Source organism: Falco biarmicus, chromosome 2, assembly GCF_023638135.1.
Source record: "Falco biarmicus isolate bFalBia1 chromosome 2, bFalBia1.pri, whole genome shotgun sequence".
Taxonomy (NCBI): Eukaryota; Metazoa; Chordata; class Aves; order Falconiformes; family Falconidae; genus Falco; species Falco biarmicus.
This window is the reverse complement of record NC_079289.1, coordinates 121,730,853-121,751,694: the sequence shown is the minus strand read 5'-3', so window position 1 is coordinate 121,751,694 and position 20,842 is coordinate 121,730,853. Positions and strand designations below refer to the sequence as shown.

Below are 20,842 nucleotides of genomic sequence, written 5' to 3'. Positions count from 1 at the left end.
AGGTTATCTTCTCTCCAGGTTTTTATCAACACACTATCTCCTGGTTGAATTTTGTGTATTGTGAAATCTAAAGGCGTGCTCTGAGCTAATAGACCTTTAGCCCTGAGTTCCTTCATATTTTTATTCAATTTATGATATAATGTTGAATGGTCACATCCTCCAATTTTGGATGACCTATTGGTAACCCTTGGGTATAAGGCATCCCATACAACATTTCAAAAGGTGAGATTCCAGTTACTGAGTTTGGCATAGTTCTGGTATTTAACAGGGCCGAGGGAAGACACTTTATCCATGACATTTTTGTTTCAATCATGAGCTTTGATAATTGTTGTTTTAGGGTCTGATTTACTCTCTCCACCCTTCCAGAACTTTGGGGATGCTAAGGAGTGTGATAGTCCCACTGGATTCCCAAGGCTAATATAATATTTTTAAGAACTTTAGATGTGAAATGAGATCCCTGATCTGTTACTCTCATCATCCCGTATCGGGGAATAATATTTTCAAGTAATTGTTTCGCTACTGTCTGAACTGTGGCCCCTGTAGTAGGAAATGCCTCAACCCAGTGAGTTAGTTGGTCAATGATCACCAAAAGATACTTATATTGGCCCACCGTTGGTAATTCAGTAAAATCCACCTGTATCCTTTCAAAAGGTCGGTGAGCCGAAGGTCTCCCTCCTTCTGGTGTCTGTCTTATTTGTTTTTTATTAATTTTCTGACAAATAAAACAACCCTGTACTACTTGTTTTGCCATTTCAAAAACTCCTATACACCTGTAGAATTTTAGGAATTTATCCACAAGGGCTCTAGTTCCCCAATGTGTTTGTTGATGTAACCTTTGTAATATCCTTTTGGCATATCCTTTTGGTAACATTTCCCTGCCGTCTGGCAAAATCCATTTGTTGTCTTTTTGTTTAGCTCCCAGTTTTTCATATTCCAGTATTTCACATTCAGAATAAGCCTTTTGTTCATGCATTTGTTCATCTCTCAGTCTTAGTTGTTGGGTGGTTGTTAAGGTTAAGAGAGCCACTTGCTTGGCTTCTTCATCTGCTAAATTATTTCCCTGAGTCCTAAATTGTAGCCCTTTTTGGTGTCCTCTGACATGAGTTATAGATATCGCCTCAGGTTCTTGTATAGCCTGTAATATTTGTTTTATTAATTCCTCATGGATTAATCCCTTTCCCTGGGTATTTACTAAACCCCTTTCTTCCCATATTTTTCCAAATGTGTGAACTATTCCAAAGGCATGTTTTGAATCTGTAAATATTGTCCCTTTTTTGTTTTGTAATCTTTTCAGTGCTCTTAAAAGGGCATATAATTCACATGCTTATGCAGACCAACTAGCACTCAGTGGCCTAGATTCTATTATTTCCCAATTACTCCCATCTATGATGGCATATCCTGATGTTCTGTTTCCTTCAATCACCCGAGAAGATCCATATATAAACAATTTCTCCCCTTCCTCCAACTCTTTTCCTCTAGATCTGGTCTAATTTTTGTTTGTAACTCTACTGAATCTATACAGTTATGTTTAGTCTTCCCCCATTCCCCAAACAAAAACTGCTGGGTTTTGTGCCGTAGTAGTCCTTAAATCCAAATCAGAGGAATGAATTAAAATAGCTTCATATTTTAATAATATATTGTCGGTAAGCCATTTATCTGCATTCTGTTGGAGGATTCATCTAATGTCATGAGGAACATATACTACCAAAGATCCCCCAGATGTAACCTTCCTAGCTTCCTCGACTAACAAGGCCACAGCCACCACTGCTTGCAAACATGTTGGCCATCCTTTGCTTACTGGATCTAATAGTTCCAAAAAATATCCAACGGGCTTTTTGCTTCCAGCCCAATCCTGAGTGAGTACTCCATAATCAGTGTAATTACTGGTGTTTACAAAGAGTTGAAATTGTCTATTTAGATTTGGGAGGCTCAATACAGGAGCTGTTACCAGGTTATCTTTAAGGCATTGGAATTTTTCATCATCCTGTGATGACCACTTTATCACGTCCAAGGTAAGTTTTTCATATAAAAACTTTACCTTCTCACTGAATCCCTCTATCCATTGTCGGCAGTATCCCAACAATCCTAATAGTTGTCGTATTTCTCTTTTTGGTTTTGGAGCTGGCAAGGCAACTATCCCTGCTATCCTGTCTGGGTCTAATTTCTTTCTTCCTTTAGTGATCCAATGTCCTAAGTATTTTACCTCCGGCTCAGTAAGTTGCAACTTAGTCCGTGACACTTTTAGCCCCCTTTCTCCTAGAAAATTCAATAAACCTATTGTGTTTTCCCAAACCTCTTTTTCCAATTTCCCCGCTATTAATAGATCATCTACATACTGTAGGAGCTTCACTTCACCTTTAGTTTTAAAGGATGTGGGTAATTTTTCTAGTGCCTGTCCAAACAGATTTGGAGATTCAGTGAAGCCTTGAGGTAATACCGTCCAACTTAGTTGTTTTCTGTCTCTGTCCAGATCCTCCCACTCGAATGAGAAATAATCCCTACTAGCTTCCGATAGTGGGCAGGCCCAGAAGGCATCCTTTAAATCTATTACACTGTACCAGGTATGTTCAGGGGATACCTGATTCAATAAAGTGCATGGATTTGCCACTACCGGGAACCTAGTAATAACGGTTCTTCAGTTAACAGCTCTCAAGTCCTGAACTAGTCTGTAACTACCGTCTGCTTTCCTAACTGGAAGGATGGGTGTATTATGTGGGGACATAAAAGGCTCTAAAGCTCCTTTTTGGAGTAAGTCTTCAATTATTGGTTTTAATCCTTTTCTCCCTTCTAACGAGATAGGATATTGCCTAATTCTAATTGGTTCTCTTGGATCCATTATTTGCACTTCCACCAGTTCAATATTCAATTTTCCTATTTCTTCTTGGTTATACCAGACCTTCGAGTTTATGCATTCTTCATCTTTTACTGTTAATTGATATGTTTACCATGATTGTTCCCTTTTCCACTTCCAATTTTATTCCTAATTGTATAATCAAATCTCATCCTAATAAATTATTTTCTGCTTCTCCCACTAATTAGAAATCTCCTACACAAATTTTGGGTTTAGATTCAATCTTTACATTTTTAATAATATGAACCCTGAAAGGTTCCCCTTTTGCTCTTACTACTAAAGCTGTATCTCTGCTTGCTCGACATCCCAAAGGGATGTGCCGAACTGTAGATCGTTCGGCTCCTGTATCAACTAAAAACATTACTTCCACCCCTTGGGGACCAATCTTAAAATTTATCAAGGGCTCAGATGTTGTTTTTGTCCCCAGACTGTAGAGCCCCTGACACCCCTATTCCTCTTCTTTAAACATCTGTCTGTCCTTCATTCGCTTCCGACAGTGCTTTTTGAAATGTCCCTTCTGCCCACAATAACATTGGGGTGTTTTCGCAAGGGAATCCTTGTTCCTCTTCCCTGGAATCATCAGCTGTCTTTTTTCACCTTCTGATCTGGGAGTTTTTGAGATCATTTTCGGCTGTCCCCTTTGCTGAGTTTCCCGGAATGCTGCTACAAGTATTTTTGCTTTCGCTTTTTGTTTCTCCTCATCCCTCCACACATACACTTTCTGAGCTTCCCTCAACAATTTCTGTAATCCTCGATCCTGCCACTCATCCAACTTTTCCAGCTTCCTTCTTATATCCCCCCATGATCTGGCCACAAATTGGGGTTTTAGTAATGCTTCTCCAACTCGAGAGGCTGGGTCCACCCCAAAATACATTTGTAAATTTTTCCTCAGTCTCTCTAACCAGTCCATAGGGGACTCGTCCTTTCCCTGATTAATAATATTCTGCCCCCTTGGGACTGCCTCCCTGATACCTTGGATAATCAATTCTCTCAAATCTGACATATTTTGTCTATCGTGGGCATTTTGGTTATTCCAGTTCGAGTTCTGGTTAGGCCATTTCTGTTCTCCAGGAGGACCTTGTTGGTGCCTTCTTTCCCACATCCGTATTCCTGCCTGTCTAACTATAGATATTTCTTCGGCTGTAAATAATATTCCTAAGATAGGCTGTATTTCTTCCCAGGTATAGATATTAGGACCTAGGAACTGGTCTAATCGTTCAGAGACTCCCAAAGGATCATCTAGTAGACAACCCATTTCCTTTTTAAAGGATCTCACAACTCCTGTATTCAAAGGTACCGATACAAATCCAATTCCTCCTATATCTCTTCCTATCGGTACCTCTCAGAGGGGAGCCAGAGCCACTGCTCCTTCTTTTTCATAAATTTCATCTCTCTCTTTCTGTACTGTTTTACTCCTTGTGTGACTAGGAGGAGAGAGTAGGGAAGTTGAAGGAACAGGGTCAGGAGGCAGTGGGGGAGCCGATGGAAAAGGGGTCAGGAGGCAGTGGGGGTTGTATCCTCTCCTGACGGCCTTCCACGTCCTGCCTTAAATAAGGCGGGGGTGAATTGTCTAATGGCTCCCATAATGACGTGGTTGTTTTAGTTTCTTTCTCCCATGCCCTCCTTTCTTTCTTTTCTCTCAAAGGAAATAATGAAACCAATCTTCTCGTCTCTGACCCTCTCCACAGTGCAGCATATTCACTTTTTATTCACATATAAATTCAATGTCTTACACATCCAATCATCAAAACATCCAAATATCGGCCAATATACATAATTGGATAGAATTTCCTCTCTCGTCCACACATTCATACAGTAATGGACCATTTTTGTTTTAGTTCTTCCCTCTTGAGATGGCCAGTGACCCCAATGCCTGAGCATTATTCCTAAGGCACTATCCAGGGGAATAATCTTTGGGTATTCCTTTTCTTCCTTTGTTTCCTCTTCAAATCTTGACTCATGTTGGCCATTTTTAGGAATTTTGTGGCAATTCCTATCGCCCTTAGCAACCAATAAGTGTTATGTAGGGGGTCTGCACCCACCTACGATTTCCGGAGTATTACACCCTTGGTTGCCAATACCAATGTCTACAGGGGGTTTTGGACCTACCACCCACCCGCGAATCCTAGGACTTTTACAGTGGCTTCCTATCGCCCTTAGTTACCAGGAGTGTCCTGCAGGGGGTTGAACCCTTCACCCACCCACATACCCTATAGGAATTTAGATCCCACCCATGAATCCTATAGAAACCGCTTCAGTCCTTCACCGGCCAAGTCCCTCGTGGGAGTTTGGAACCGCGGTTAGAAGACCTCCACACTTGCTTCGGAACTCAAATCCTGGCTCCGAACCTAGAGTCCGTTTCCAGAATTAGGTTCTGTCTCAGTCACACTCTTACATACAAGTAACCGATCCCACCCAACCGAACGGTTTCCCTTATACTCACGACTTCGTTGTCTTCGTTCGAATCTTCATGCACCAGAATTACAGGTCCTTTATACTGCAGTTTTTTCCCTAGGAGCTCCAATCCCTTTTGGTTATTGTTTCTCTTTTGTTCATTGATCTCTGGAGACTGACCTAGACTGCTACTCTTGAGCCACAATCTGTGGGGTGCCCCTCAAAAAGTCACAGTCCAGGAAAGCACAGTGAGATCACGTTGGGGTCACCAAATTGTTATAAACGAAATCAATTTTATTTGGGTTCAATCAATTTAGGCTGAGAAACAATAAGCAAAACAGTGCTGGGTGTGCGGAGAGCTCCCTTAGCTCCACCACACGCACACAGAGTTCTGAAAACAGTGTCTTTTGTAGCAGCATCTTGACCAATCTCTTCTCGCCGGATGTTCGTCCTGCTCTTCCTCCATTGGGTCATCTGTGTTACTAGGGTACACCTCCTCCTCCTCTTGGCTGCTCTTTGGCGCGCTTTTGAGAGTCTCAGGGTCTTTGGCGCGCTTTCCTAAGTAGCGATTGCCTCTGCTCCAGGCAGAGTTTTCTAAGAAGTGGTTACATTGTTCTAAAGGAGAAGCACATTCGCCTGTTCATTACAATTGTGATACAGGTTACAGTGGTCACAAATTATTTTAAATTCACACAAGGTACAACAATTATACTTATCATACCATATGCTATTTTGACATGAATCATGCCTATGTTTTCCACATTCTCAACAACAAATACAACAAATACAGACCTTTTAGGTCAACCGTAAGTAAAGTTATAGTAAGTCAGTTCTTAAATCATTCTGTGTAGAAATGTATAATCCAAGCCATTAAGATGCTAATTATTTGTAATTTTTAAAGCAATGTGCATGTTATCAACAGACTCTATCTTATAAAGCTCAGTCAAGACTGAATAATTTCAATTTATGCATCTCCACCCCCAATTTAAAGACTACTTTTGCATCATAGTGTATGTAGCTGTAGTTAGCGTTTCTCACTGATATTGTATGAATTCACTTTAGGACAGAATAAATCTTGTAGTTAAAATGTAATGAATATAAGATATATGACATCCTCATGTGCATTGTGTTTGTCAACATCTTGTAATGCTATCCTGTTATCTGTCGACCTTCTGTGCCTGTCAACATCCTGTTGTCCGTCTACCTTTTGTTGAAACCTAAGCTAACATCCTGTTATCTGTTGTCCTTCTGTTATGTTGAAACTTGAGCCAAAACACCCCAGTGGGGGAAAGACAGATAAAGCTAGAACTGGTTGAAACTGGCCAACTCAGCCAGCTCAGCATTTTCTAGCAAAAGGTGAAAAGTACACCATGAGGAAGACCTACGGCCTTCCTCCCAGAGACCACTGCCCATGTCTCAAAGACCCCTGCCCACAATTCTTGGAGGAATTTGCCCAAGCATGAAGGACTGATAAGCTAATTAACATACGAAGCGAGAGTAGGTGGGGTTAGGTAATGAATATGTATAGGCATTAATGAAATATTCATTGTTTTATGGTATAAATATAAGATAGTTACTTTAGACATGCATGTTAGGCGGAAGGATCCCCCATGCATCCAGCGCTGCCAATAAAGGATACTTAGTCACTAAGAAATTTTGACTTTGTTCTTTAAATCATCACAAAACTTGTGTTGCTGAGCAGAAATTCCAGTTACAATACTGGAGTGCTAGTTTTTGAAAGGAAAAATCGAAACAGTAAGTATGCTGCTTCCTGGCCTCCTCGTTCAGGGACTTCCAGCACTGCCTGCCAGAGGTTTGCGGGCACTTGTTCTACTTTGCATGCGCTGCCCTCTGTATTGTTGAATGTAAGGTGGCAGCTGCTGTGTTGCTGGGGTTTTAATTTTTATTTATTTTGTTGACAGAAGGAAGGTCTGTGGCAGCGGGACAGCCAGCCTTTCCTGGCGGTGGCCTTTCCTGCCACGTGGAAGTGCTTCCCTGTGTGCTCCACAGCCTGAGCAGGGCCGTACCCTCGCCGGTGGTGCCGGGGTGGCTGCTGCCCCGTGTGAGGCCGTGTACGGAACCGTGCCCCTTACCCCCGGGCCTCTCGGGCTGGCGCCGTGGGGTTGTGCTTAGGGTGCACAGTCGGGGTTACCCGGCCTCCCCGTGCAGCTCCCGTTACACCTCAGCCCAGGTCGCGGCCGCCACCGTAGCGCCTCCAGCTGCATCCTGGGGGCAGCTCCAAAGCTTTTGATCCTGTCAAATAACCTTTCCAGGGCACGCAGAGGCTGCGGAGCGGCTGAGGGGCTTCGCCTTCGGGCGGGGCGGGGGGAGCGGCCGTGCGTAACTCGCCCTTCTAGGCGTATTTAGCGCTTTCGGGTACCTGTGGTTTGAAACCGGCACCGCGCTGTCCCTCCCGCGCCGAGCCGAGGGTAGGGCAGGGCCTGCACCCCGGGCAGGGGCGCTGCTGGAGCGCTGCTGCTCCGCCGCTGCCCGCGCTGGGGCGGCGTGAGGGAGCGGGGCCACCGCAGCAGCGGCGCCTCCCCGGCCGCGGGCGGCAGGCGGGGCAGCCCGGGCCACTAGCTTGAGCCACCTCCGGGTTACCTGGGCCCCCGCTGCTGCCGTGCGCTGTCAGCCTGGGGGAGGCTCCTCCGTGTACGCAACAGGAACCGAAATTCCACAAAGTTCCATAAAAGACGCTCTTGGCAGGCCCGAGGCTGTGGAAGGCGCGCGGGCAGCGGCCCGCTGGCGGGAGCGGCGCGGCCTGAGGAGCTGGGGGGCCGGGCCAGTGCGGGAGGGGCCTCGGGTGCGCTGCCGACACCGCGCCGCCTCGCGGGCTGCCCCGCCCCCTGCTCCGCCCCGCGCACGCGCCGGGCCGGCGGGAGCCGCCGAGATGCGGGCGGCCATGGGCAGTGAGTGCCGGCGGGCGCGGGGTAGCGGCTGCTTCCTCCCGGACCCCTCCCCCCCTCCCCGGCCGCAGGCGTGGGGAAGGGCGCCGCACGGGGCTGGGCCCGCTGCTCTGGCGGGGCCCCGGGCCTTGGCCGCTGCGTGCAGCTGGGGGCTGCCGCCTCCTCCTGAGGCGCTGCGTGCGCCTGCTTGTCCCCGCCGGGCCCTCGCCCGCTCCTCTGAGGCGGCCTCAGGGGGGGCCCGCAGGGGAAGCCCGAGCCCGGGTGCGGCCCGGAGCCCTGGGCGTGCGGGATAAGGCCGGTGCCTGCGGCGGCCGCCCGGGCGCTCGGCCTGCGGCGGCCCCGGTCCCCTCGGCGGCCTGCGGCGGCCCCGGTCCCCTCGGCGGCCTGCGGCGGCCCCGGTCCCCTCGGCGGCCTGCGGCGGCCCCGGTCCCCTCGGCGGCCTGCGGCGGCCCCGGTCCCCTCGGCGGCCTGCGGCGGCCCCGGTCCCCTCGGCGGCCTGCGGCGGCCCCGGTCCCCTCGGCGGCCTGCGGCGGCCCCGGTCCCCTCGGCGGCCTGCGGCGGCCCCGGTCCCCTCGGCGGCCTGCGGCGGCCCCGGTCCCCTCGGCGGCCTGCGGCGGCCCCGGTCCCCTCGGCGGCCTGCGGCGGGGACACGTGCCAGCCATGCTGGGCTCCCGGGGGCGTCCGGCGCGCGCTCCGTGGCCGTCGGAGGAGGGGGGGGCGGGGGTGACGCGCCACCCCGTGTCCCCGCGGGGGCCGGTACCGAACCGAGCTGCGGGCGCGTTCGCTGCGGCCGAGCGTGACGTTCCCCTTCGGCTCCAGCCCTGCGGCCCGGGGAAGCGCGATTAACGGCCTCCTGGCTGCGGGCGCGCGGGAGGGTTGATTAAACTTTGCCCAGGCAGTTGGTCTTCCGGGTTTTGTTTGGTTTATTGAACAGTGAATTTATGCTGAGTATAAATCTGTACGTGTCCGACCTCTTTGAGGGCCCCGGCCCCTGGGGACGGCGGGGACAGCCGCGGGCGAGGGCGGCTCATGGTGTGCCGACCCGCGGGGCTGGTGCCGGGGTGGGGGCTGATGGTGTGCCGACCCCCGGGGGCTGGTGCCGGGGCGCTGGGGCGGGCGCTGCAGCAGCAGGAGAGGGATGCTCGGTCCTGCCTTGAGCTCGCCTGCAGCCCTCTTCCCTTTGCCCCAGCGCCGCGGCGGTGCTGCAGTTTTTTCTGTACCCTGTAGTGGTCTTCGACTGTGCGGTACGGAAGTTTCCTAGAGAAGAGAGGGGCTTTGAAGCAGGGATACTTTTCTTTACGAAGCTAGAGCACTTTTTTTTTAATTTTTTTTTTTTTTTTAAATCATTATTTTTTTTATTAAAAAAAAAAAGAGGGAGACAGTTGTGCCTGAGCAGATGTGTTTTCCTAGTCCCAAGGCAGCAGGGGATTCATGGGAGGCAGTCTGAGGGGTCCACACAAAACTTGGTTTGATCCCTTCTACTTGCGTACTCCAGGAGCCTGCAGACACAAACCCTGCTCAGCCACGCTGGAGGCGTGTTGGCAACACTTGCAACTGGCTCTCAGCTAGAAACCAAATTGTGAAGAAATGATCAGGAAGGATGTTACCGTTATTGGGGTTTATAGCCGTTTCTTAGGCTAGGTATGATTTGAGGGACACAAGCACACTATTGCTGTATGTGGTGCTTTGGGGATTATCCAACGCTCGAGTTTGCTAGTGGTGTTTGAGGGTGTGCGGTGCTCATGGGGTGATGGCTGCAGCAAAAGGCAGGCTCACAAAGCCTGTGGCAAGTGGGGAGGGGAGAAGCAGGCCTGGGTGGCTGGTGGTCTGCCTTTCTGTCACGCAGTAACTCCTGACATTAGAACTTGGGTGGGTGCTGCCGGGGCTGGGTGCTGCTCACACATGAGCTCTGAGCTTCAGCCTGGGCAGGGGGATGGTGGTGTGTGGTTCCCACCAGTGAGCCTAGGTTTGAATGTCCTCACTCTGTTAAGAAACTGTTTCCAGAGTCATAGACAAACTGCAAAGTGAGTCAGAAGTAGTTTGTGTATGTGTTAATATATTTATTTTGTTAAATGCTTATCAGTGAATTCACATTTTGGAGAGTTTTTCCTGGGGGAATTCTGCTGACCAATTTTTTCGTTTCTGGCATTAGACTTCCGCCTGGCTCTTATTCAGCTTCATGTATCTGCTGTTAAATCAGATAACCTTCAACGAGCCTGTGGACTGGTGAGAGAAGCATCAGCTAAAGGAGCAAAAGTTGTGGCTCTACCTGTGAGTAAAGATCATGGTCTACTTAGCACCTCTCTTGGAAACCTCTTTTTAGTGTCACTAACGTATTATACATTGTTGTTTCTCTCAGGATAGCTTAGGTGCTGTGTGAGGCTCCAGACAAGAAAAAAACCCAGGGATTCTATCTAGCAGCACACTTAAGAAGGAAAAAAAAAAAAAGGCAAAAAAAGAAGCAGCAGGTTGTCTTTTTTTGTGGTGTAGGATTCTGGTTAAGTTTTTGCTGGTTTAAGTCCCAGGCCATTCCATCACTACTAGGTTCTGAATTCACAGAAGTGACACTGCAGTTTGAACCTTTGCTAGGAGCCTTCTATGCTAGAAATGTAGGGAAAGGTGATTTTCAACTAAAGAATATTGATATGAAGAGGAAAGAGAACAGGTATACGGTGACTGTCTTTGCTATAATCATTCAAGATTAGATAGTACATGAGAGACAAAATAGACTTAAGATGTTCCCAGCAGGTCATTTTGATGCTGGATTATGATTAAAACACATTTTTGTGGATTTTTGTGGTGACTGCCTTGTGTGGGAACGTAAATAGCCACTTAAAACTACTGAACATTTCTGATTTCCTTTTGGACTTCAGCTGAATTTTCACATGGATGAGTGTGCTGGCAGCGTGGTGACCTTCCCAGTGCAGCTTTGAGCTTTTTTCCTCTTCCTGGGGTTACATCTGTTGCCCCTGTGCCCTGCAGCATCTGACTCAGGAGCGCAGAGTTCTTCTCTGGGTGAATTTTTGGTCTGGATGTTTTACACACAGAATGTTTTCCTTCCTACCATCACAGGCGGAGCATTAAGCAACCTTCCCAGCTCCTCTGTGCTAGCGCAGCTCGTGGGTTGCAAATGTGACCTTTGATTGTTCTGGCTGGGCCGCCTACTTTGAGATTATCTATTATTTGCTAGTTTCATCATGTGTACAAACACTGGTTTTCCAGACCTATTTAGATGAGATACTCACTTTGCCAATGATAATTTATGCTTTTAGAGTAAAACTTGTCAAACAAGGACAAGTTTTTTCACAGACTTCTGGGAGGTAGATTTTGTTCTGGCTTTAAGATGTTGGGCATGAAATATTCTCATCCCTCCACTTTTTTTTTTTTTTTAAACTCGCACTACATAAAGAACAGAACTTGTACTGACTATATGATCTACACCTCTGCAGAGACATATGGCAGTTTTCCTGTGACATGTTAGCCCTGGTGTCTTAAAGTTTTTTAATTTCTGAACCAGGAAAAATTTGCGTGAGCAAAACAGTTCATAATGTTTATGGATAAAGGAATAAAAACATACTCCATTTGGATCTAGAAATCGATAGAATGCAATTCAAAGATCTGTCCCTGTATTCTTACCACTTTGGAGAGCATAGGGCTAGGTGATCTTGTGCAGACGGTTTGTAGTTTTGTATCAGCATCAATTTATGAACAGGCCCATGCACTGCCACTGCCAGCTCGCACAGAGCTCTGCCTGTTCTCTTGAACCCATGGGTTTAGTACCACCTGCATTGCCACTGCAAGTGGCAAGAAGAAGGTGGAGGCAGCTGGCATTGTTTTCATTTCCTTGAAGTTCAGTCCAACTTTCAAAGGCCAGGAAGCTCATTTGACAGGCTGCAGACACTTCCCTTCCTGCTTTTTCCATCTACAAATGCTGCTGTGGGTTAGCTAGCACCTGTTGGCCCAGAGTCTGTATGTGGGGCAAAACATACCCATTCAGTTATTCCAGTTCGGCAGAATCTGCTACAGTTGTTAAAAAGTATGCTTGAGCAGGTAAGGCATAAATGTTTATTGTGCTGTTTACAGCTTGATTTTTTTTTCTTTCCTTTTTTTTGGAGGGGTGTCTTGTTACAACTTGCAGTGAGCAAAGGTAACAGTCAAGGCAGGTGCTTGAGCTGGGAATCACTTGCCGAAGAGTAGGAGCTGGTACTTGAGTTTGAGGAGTTTGATAGCCTGTTTGTGACCTTCAGCTGCATTCCTTTAGGGGACAAAAAAGTGTGTGTGTATGGGGGGCATGTCTCACCTTTTCACAGAGCTGGCAAATATAATGCAGAGTCGAAGTTCTGGATATCCTGAGCATCTCAAATAGCACTAGCCACCTAGTTCAGGCATCTAAACTGCTCCATTAATCTTACTGTGTAACGATCACATGCCTGGTTCTGAGGGATAGCAAATCTGTAACTAGAGCCTAGGACAGAAGACATTGTTCAGTTGTGTGGAAATGGTGTTTAAAGGATTGTTTTAGCAAAAGCATAAAAGCAATTTTGAAAAATGCATGCTTTTGCAAAGGTCCTCTTAAAACTGAAGAAATCATAGGCTGTGGACGAGCATGAGCACATTTCAGTTTTGAGAGGATCTATTTAGCTTGTAACTAGTCAAATGAGCTGGGTAGAAGTTGGCTCATTGTTCCAATGAGAACATCCCTTGTGATCTTGCTAAGTCTAGACTGATAAATGTGCTAGCCTTGTTACTTGCAGCTTGTATGGCACTCCTAGCTCTTGTTCTGTTTGGCATGTGTTCACACTGACACACCCGCTGCATTTTATCTAATTGTTATGGCCGCTTGATATTTTCAGATTTGCTTATTGAGTTCCTGTAAACTAAACTCGTGTAACTGAAGATTGTATGAGAACATTGATAGAGAGGATTTTGAAATGTCAAGTACATCTCCTTGCAGTGGTGTTGCTAGATTTTAATGTAATTTTATTTTCTAATTCTAGGAATGTTTTAATTCTCCATATGGAACCCAGTACTTTAAGGATTATGCAGAGAAGATCCCTGGGGAGTCAACACAAAAGCTCTCAGAAGTTGCAAAGGAGTGCAGCATATATCTTGTTGGAGGTAGTTTACTCTTAGTGACAGTCTCATTGAAGGGAAAAACAGGCTATGTCTTTTAGTGCCATCGGATCAAAATTCCATGTAATAACAGTGGGCAAAATCTTTGTTCTCACCTTTACAAAGGATCCATTCCAGAAGAGGATGGTGGAAAGCTGTATAACACGTGTACTGTCTTTGGGCCTGACGGTGCTATGTTGGCAAAGCATAGGAAGGTAAGAGGGCAGAACATTGTTATTAAAAGGCTTCTCAGCAGTGGTGCGCAAATGGTTTAATCTGTGCCTAAAGGTGATGTGAATTAGTACAATCTTGCTTTACTAGTAAGCTGTGTACTGTCAGTAAAATTGCATGTAACTTTTATTTGGGACATGTAAACACCCCTTCCAAAGGTGGTCATAAATTTGTTCTGGGTAAGGATGATAAAATGCAGAAGATATAATTGGCTTTTCCCAGATGCTGCAAAAACTGTGGTAAGGAGTAAATCCTGATCCAACTTATCTGTGTACCTTGGTCTAGGTCTAAAACATAGTGCTAGTTAAGTGGGATCAGGATTTTCCCTCAGGTTCCCAAGGGATTTAGCCCTTCTGTTGTCATAAATACTGTTCTTTACATACTTTGTGTGCTGTATGTATGGTTAGTGCAGACAACCCAAGTCCAAGTTCCAGAGTTAAGCTGTGTCTGACACTTGCTCACTGTTGTCTTCCACCCAGATATTGCTCTGTGCCTTCTGAGGCACTACTGCCTGTTCATAACTGCAAGGTGTAGTTTCTGTTCATCTGACTGTGCATACAGGTATCATTCCTTAGGTGAACAACAGCTTATTTCTTTCATGGTGGGGAAAAAAAAACCACAACAAAAAAGAAAACACAAGGTTACTGGGAATAAGCGAGTTGATGCAGAATACCTGTGGGGTGTGGGTATTAATTTATTTTGTTAACTGACTCTACACTTAGCTATACTATTATATCACTTTCTGAAGTACTGTGTTGCCTTCCTTCCATCACAGCACACCAGTCTGCAAGCACACTAGTTGTTTGTAGAATGAGTGCAGGCTTGTACTGTGTAAACAGGAATGAAAAATATAAAATCTGCTGCATTATTAGGAAGCTCCGGTCAGGAACAGAATCTTCCATTGCCAGGGAGAGATAAAGACTGTCTGCAGGGGCTAAGAGGCATCTGCATAGCTGAAGTCATGGGAACTTTATGACTTGGCGAAGGTATTTGCTTGAAGTTTTGCAGGAATGGGACTCAAATCTTAGAGAGGAAAATATCACCTGCTTTAATACACTAAAATCATCCTGAATAATTCAAGACCCTTTGTATGTATCCTTTCTTTTGCAAAATTACTCATTAGATGATATCTAGCAATTCTGCAGGGATTCTTTCCAAGAAGAAGATACAGAGCTGTACTACAAATTAATTGTTATATTCTTAGCTATTCTTAATTACTTTTTATTACTGCATGGGAGAAGGACAGAGCATCCTGTTTGGTAAGCAACATAAGCTTTTGATATGTGCATCACTTGGGTCACAGGGTTTCTATGTTTAAAATGGCCTTTGGGGTTTTTTTTACCAAATAACTTTAGACATGTATATTTCTGTAAAGAAGAAAACTGCTTTAAATTATCTTTAGATGATCTCACAATCTTAAGCAACGTTTAGTTAGGATCCTGACAAAAGCGTAATCTAAGTAACGCTAACTAGAAAACACGTGCCTAATAGGAGGCACAAATAGCAAGCAGAGAAATTGTTATTAATCATATTATAATTACAGGTTCATTTGTTTGACATTAACGTTCCTGGGAAGATACAGTTCAAAGAGTCTGAAACACTGAGTCCAGGGAATAGTTTGTCCACATTCGATACTCGTGAGTACAAGACAAGCCCTCTCTTTAAGGAGCTCTACCACAATAACAGTACAGTCATTCTGGAGTTCCCTTCCCCCTCCTCCTCCCCAGCAGTGGATTTTTAGACAATGATCAGGTTTACATTAGGTATTTGACAGCCATGGCAAATGTAGTTTAAGTTTGTTCTAAGTGCATGGGTCACTTCTGAAACTTTTAAAAAGCAATGTGATTGCAAGAGGACAGAGGAGTAAAAAGAGTTGAAGATGCATCATAGAACTTCCCTTAATAAATAACGGTCCTATTGATTTGTTAAAGAGAAGTTACTGTATTTTTTTTTATAGCAGTTACCTCTTTAAAATGGTTCTTACAAAACACGGCTTGGAAAAGAATATATGCAGCAAGCAGCTACACCAGCACATTGTTTCATGTGAGGATGATATAATCATGGAGACATTAAGTGCAAATCCAATTCCAATGTTCTTGTATCAACCACATCTGATAAAAAAGCAAGACACCTATTCCCCCCACCCCACCTAGCACTGAAAAACTAACACCTGCTGTTTGCTGAGCTCCGAAGGGTCTCGCCTCCCATGGTCAGTTTTTCCTCCTTGCAGCGTGCATGCTGTAAGAAAGTACGTGACGGTAGCTTTAGTCCATGAAGAGCAGTGAGTGCTTTCTTTCCTTGAAAAGAAAATAACTGAAAACCATACAGCTAACTCAGAGGGGAATACATTACACAAAGACCTGATATTACATGATTTTTGTGGAAATGGCTGATTTAAAAGTGCAGGTAAGACTGCTTCTCATAGTCTTCCTCTCATCATGAAGCATGAATTCTCTGCCACAGATGGCCAGTGCTTGTTCCAGATAAAGGGTACACATTTAGCTATAGCTGCTTGTTACTGTGAGACACATAAAATAGCAGATGGCAGGATGGCTACAGGGAGTCTTGTGATTGCTTTTGTGATAGCAATGACTGTTGTCTCTTGTGTTTTGAGAACAGCATACTGTAAAGTGGGCCTGGGCATCTGCTATGATATCAGATTTGCTGAAATGGCTCAAATCTACGGACAGCAAGGTGAGGCTGGGTCACCTAACGGAGCACGGCTAGCCCTAAGGCCTGAGCTATGCCAGGCCGTTTCAGGGCAGTACATGCTGGGCAGTCTGTGCCATCAGGCACGCTAGTCCTTGCCCGGTTACACTAAACCCATCTTGTGCCCGTGACTTTGGTGTTCAGTGAGTGTCTGTCCCCCCTGAGTAACGCCACAGTCGCTCCCCGGTACACATCTGCAGGTGGAGTGATGCGACAGGTGTATCCCCACGTTTGGTAACGCGCCCCAGGGCTTGGCTGACTTAAGTAGTTGCTGTGCATGGACAGACTTCATCTGGTTCCATTTTGGGCAGAGGTCAGGAGGTGCTGAAAGAAACCTCACCTCGGGCGCTCTAGGGTAAACCATCTTTCCTTTCCCTTAACGATGTCCTAACCCAACGTTCCTTTAACAAAGGTTGCCAGCTGCTGATATATCCCGGAGCTTTTAACCTGACAACAGGACCAGCTCACTGGGAGCTGCTACAGAGGGGACGGTAAGAAGGCAGCAAGAGCTTACCCTCCTGTTCAGAGGGAGCTCTGGCAGGCGGAACTGAACCCTTCTTGTGATCCAGCTGATGCTGTGCATCAGAAGCGGTGCTGCAGGGCCCCTCTGCCACTGGAGCCACACCACTCCCCCCAGGCCTTGCATGGGACACCAACGTGACTTGGCTGCCAAGGGGAAAATCAGGAAAGGCTCATCCTTCCCTCCTGCCAGCCCCTCTGCAGTCACGCCCTTTCAAGGGCCTCTTCCCCATGGCTCTAAACAGCCTTCACACAAATTCTTGGGGGAAGAGCCAATAACCATTTGAGAACTGCTTTAATTACAGATAGAAATAGACCCTGAGCTTCATGAATGCAGTATTATTTATTCATTTGGTCAGCACCGATCACCTTTGCTACATACTGAATGAACATGTAATTCATTCTACCCCCTGACTCTGGAGCAGGCGCTAGAGCCTTCTCTTTCCAGGCTCTGCTTTCTCTCACCTCGCTACCACTTGCAGTTTTGGCTCCTCCCTAGAAGGAGATGCATCTTGCCATCTGAGTGAATTCTTTCTCTTCTGCTTTGTTAATTGGTGGTATAAAAAAAAATTGTACTCACTTTTCCCTCTGCTTCCCTTGTCTTTTTGTGAACAGAGCTGTTGATAATCAAGTCTACGTAGCTACCGTATCTCCTGCTAGAGATGAAAAAGCATCCTATGTTGCCTGGGGACACAGCACTGTAGTAAATCCATGGTGAGTTCAGAAACACACACCCCCAACACAGACCGCTTTCTTGATTAAAAAATGTTTTTTTTATTTTATAAAAATATTTACTTTATATTTCCATCTACTCTTAAAAACGTTGCAAGTGCTTGGTATAAAGCACCTGAGACTTAAGTTGACATTCTCAAAATCATCCTTTAAAACTGACTGAAAAACAAGAAAGAAACTAAGAATAGTTCAACAGTATGTATTATTTAGCATTACTGATCTTTTCAGCTTGCCCCTGAAGTTTGGTCTGTACATCCTGTGCATTGTGGTAATTCTGTGTGCAGAACTGAATCACCTTGAACAGCTTACACAAAACTGTTTCATTTCCTTAAGGAACAACACTGTTTTGACATAAGAAAGAACAAGAACATCATCTTGGCTAGTCTGACTTAAGCAGAAGTCACACAGGTGCACAGGAGGTAAAAGTGACCAAATCTTCAGACAGTTACTTTTCTTTCAAAGGAACTTACTGATTGTTCTCTTCCAGATGATGGCAAAGAACGAAAAGCTTTATCTATGTCTTCAGCTTTTAACGTTATATGAATAAAACAGTGACAGAACACCTAGTGGGAGACACAGTAAATAACGTTCAGTAGATGACGCAGGGTATAAGTGTTGAAAGTGCTCCTGTTAAAAGCCAGCAGGATCTGAAACGAGAAGGTGTTAGTCCTTGCCAAACATGGTTCTCCCTGGGGAAGTTCTTTCCCCTTGAGGCATTGCTCACGTACTGGTGCTCATAGTATCTCTTACCACCATTCTTGATCTTCAGAAACATGTTAAGTATGTGTATGTCACCCACAAAACGTGCCATAGATGAAGCCTGGAAGCCATGTCTATCATGCCAGAGTTACAAATTATGATGTTATTTTTAGGACAGTCCTGTTTCTTCAGCTGTAGACATCAAGGGTAGGAACTCCCCTTTGTACAAACAGCAGCAACTGGACTGATGCCTTGAGACCTCGGTGTTAATGCTGTGAACAAATGTGCTCAATTCTGCAGGGGTGAAGTCATAGCCAAAGCTGGGGCTGAGGAAACCGTTATATACACAGATATAGGTAAGAGTAAAAGATTCCCCTCCCCCCCCACTTTCTTTCTGAAGTACAGGTCATGAGATGAAGAAGAGACAGTTTTAAGTGTGTGGGCTCGCACCTGCAGTTACAGATGATGCAGTGTTCGCATACCTTCAGCTTTGCTAGACTAAAGCAAGAACAAGCAGCACTTGACTGTACTCTTCCAGTTTCCTTACTCCTGAGGAAGCTGCCGCCTTAGGGAAGAGCAAAGCTGCAGCTTCCTTCAGCCCTGGCTGCCAGTCGTGGTGCCCTACAAACCCCCTTCTCCACGAAAGCCCCTTGCTACCCTGCCTGACATCAGAGCAAGTCAGCAGCTTTTGTTTTTGACTGCTTTTCTAATAGCTGTTTCTTCCCCACCCCCTGCAGATCTGAAGAAACTTGCAGAAATACGTGAGCAAATTCCTATTTTAAGCCAGAAGCGCTGTGATCTCTATGGCATAGAGATGAAAAAGTGAAGCTGCGTGAATAGGGAAGGCTCAGTTGGCATAATGGCTCCTGCTTTTGTCTTCGGAAGAATTCCCTTAGTAGTTGTTCCACAATCTACTGCTAAATGTGCCAGTTAAAAAGAACAAAATCAGAAACCAAACCACCTTGGTGGTGTAATTATAAAATTGATTCAAATACAGAAGTTGCATCTCCTTCAGTATTTTGTAGCATTTTACAGCTAGGGTAAAGATGGAGGTGAAATCAGTTCAACACAACAGTAATTGTGATGCATAAAAATCAATGCTAATGTTTAGTTACCTTCTGGGGGCTTTTTTGTAGAACATAGAAATGCAAACCTTGTTTTCTCTGGAAATCCTGCAAATTCAGCTTTGGTATTATGAGTTTTCCTGTGAATTACCGAATAATCTAGAGGCATGATTCTTCCAGCTCCATCCTTAGTTGTGTGCGCCTTAACAGAGTTCCTTGAATACCCAAGTTCTAACGTGGAAAGCTTAAAATGTAACACACTAAGCAAAACAAGGCAAATTCTGCTCTGCACGACTTGGGACAATGCAAGAAGCTGCCAGACAGGACTACTACTGTAGAAGAATCTGTAACAGGTTTTGGCTCATGTGTCGTGCCTAAAATATAATATATAAAGTTATCCTTACTGCAATTCTTGTTTATTGCTGAAGTGATGCAGGTTACTGTTTTATTAAAGCAATTGCATGTCACCACACCTTTGCTCTATATATACTGCATCCTTAACCCAACATCTGAATGGGCTTGAATTCTGGGTTTCACCGGGAAAGGCTGAAGGGAGTCAGGCAAAAGGAGTTAGAAAACCAGTTACACTGATGAAGTCTTCCTGCCCACATTCTTCCAGAAGACAGGTGCTAGAATTGCTGCATTTTTAAATGCATTATTGCTGCCAAAGGCAAACTCCCATCAGCTGCATGGGAAACACTCCTTATTTCTATTGCTCTTGCTGAGAAGACTAACAAACTCATTATTAAAGACAGCTTTAAAATACTTGCAAAAGCAGCCTAGCATTCTGTATAGTTTTGGGTTTGTTTTTTCTTTTCTTTTCATGGAAAGAAGACACCTTGGTACTTCTAATGTAAAAAGAATTTGCAAAATGCTTTTTTTTTTCCCTCCTTGGAATGAAAAAAAGAAGCAACTGCAATTATCCAGCCTTTACCACTAAGCTTTTGGTTTTCCTGCAGCAAAGAGAAAGCAGTGGGGTTAAAGGGAGGTTTCAAAATACAAACACCTGAGGTGGGCAAGGTTTTGCACTGTTCTGGCTAACCACTGGTCTCCCTCAAAACCACCATACCTTTTTATTCATGTTCAGTCATCCTCTTCTCACAGATGCTCTCCTTTTAAAAAAAAAAAAACCACCACTGTTCTTTTGGCTTCTCTGGAATGAGCTAGGTGTGTGTTTTACAGAGCAAAATTAATGGTTAAATTAAACCAAATCCCTGAAATGACAGGTCACACCACTCCACTCAGTGGCATTATCTATTTAGCTGGCATTTTGTGGTCTCTACTTTTCACTGCATTTTGGTGTACATTGTGTACTGGAACTCTTAAGAAACAAGCCACAGAGCATGAGGTGAAATGAGATTTATTTGTTGAAAAATAAATATAAAAGAATTAACAATTTACCATTTGAGTCAAGTCTCCTGCATTAGGTTAGTGCCTCCTGCACACTCAGCAATCCGTGATGGCCACCACGGGGCTCCAGCTTAAATCACAGCAACTACTGCACATCCATTCTCCTGAACTATTCCTCCCTGCGCTCCCTCCCCTCTCTATACTCGTTTCACATGCAGCAGAGCAGAACTACCTACCACCTTTGGAGGAATTATAGTAGTGCAGGATTCTCACAG

At 45.3% G+C, this 20,842-nt stretch overlaps 1 protein-coding gene and 1 long non-coding RNA gene across 3 annotated transcripts; one reads left to right on the top strand and one right to left on the bottom strand.

Moving 5' to 3' along the window:
• Positions 1 to 5,526: 5,526 nt before the first annotated feature.
• LOC130144211 (uncharacterized) lies at positions 5,527 to 7,987 on the bottom strand. Its single transcript, XR_008820055.1, has 2 exons — positions 7,847 to 7,987; positions 5,527 to 5,860 (listed from the first exon to the last, which is right to left on the bottom strand). It is a non-coding gene; the product is annotated as an uncharacterized LOC130144211 (long non-coding RNA).
• A 108-nt stretch (positions 7,988 to 8,095) lies between these two features.
• Positions 8,096 to 19,689, top strand: NIT2 (nitrilase family member 2). 2 transcript variants are annotated; one of them, XM_056327556.1, is made up of 10 exons: positions 8,096 to 8,154; positions 10,304 to 10,422; positions 13,149 to 13,269; positions 13,390 to 13,478; positions 15,038 to 15,131; positions 16,114 to 16,188; positions 16,616 to 16,694; positions 17,338 to 17,436; positions 18,454 to 18,509; positions 18,891 to 19,689. In XM_056327556.1, the coding sequence occupies exons 1-10, from the start codon at positions 8,136 to 8,138 to the stop codon at positions 18,977 to 18,979; spliced, it is 840 nt and encodes a 279-aa protein (XP_056183531.1). In that variant the 5' UTR covers positions 8,096 to 8,135; the 3' UTR covers positions 18,980 to 19,689. The 2 variants fall into 2 exon arrangements, with proteins under 2 accessions (XP_056183531.1, XP_056183530.1); XM_056327555.1 differs by lacking the exon at positions 8,096 to 8,154 and adding an exon at positions 9,275 to 9,395.
• Positions 19,690 to 20,842: the final 1,153 nt, after the last annotated feature.

Coding starts and splice junctions, on each gene's coding strand:
- NIT2 (XM_056327555.1), top strand. CDS start 9,290: ATGCTCGGTCCTGCCTTGAGCTCGCCTGCAGCCCTCTTCCCTTTGCCC. Junction 13,479..15,037: donor TGTTGGCAAAGCATAGGAAG/GTAAGAGGGCAG, acceptor TTATAATTACAG/GTTCATTTGTTTGACATTAA. Junction 15,132..16,113: donor TTTGTCCACATTCGATACTC/GTGAGTACAAGA, acceptor TTTTGAGAACAG/CATACTGTAAAGTGGGCCTG.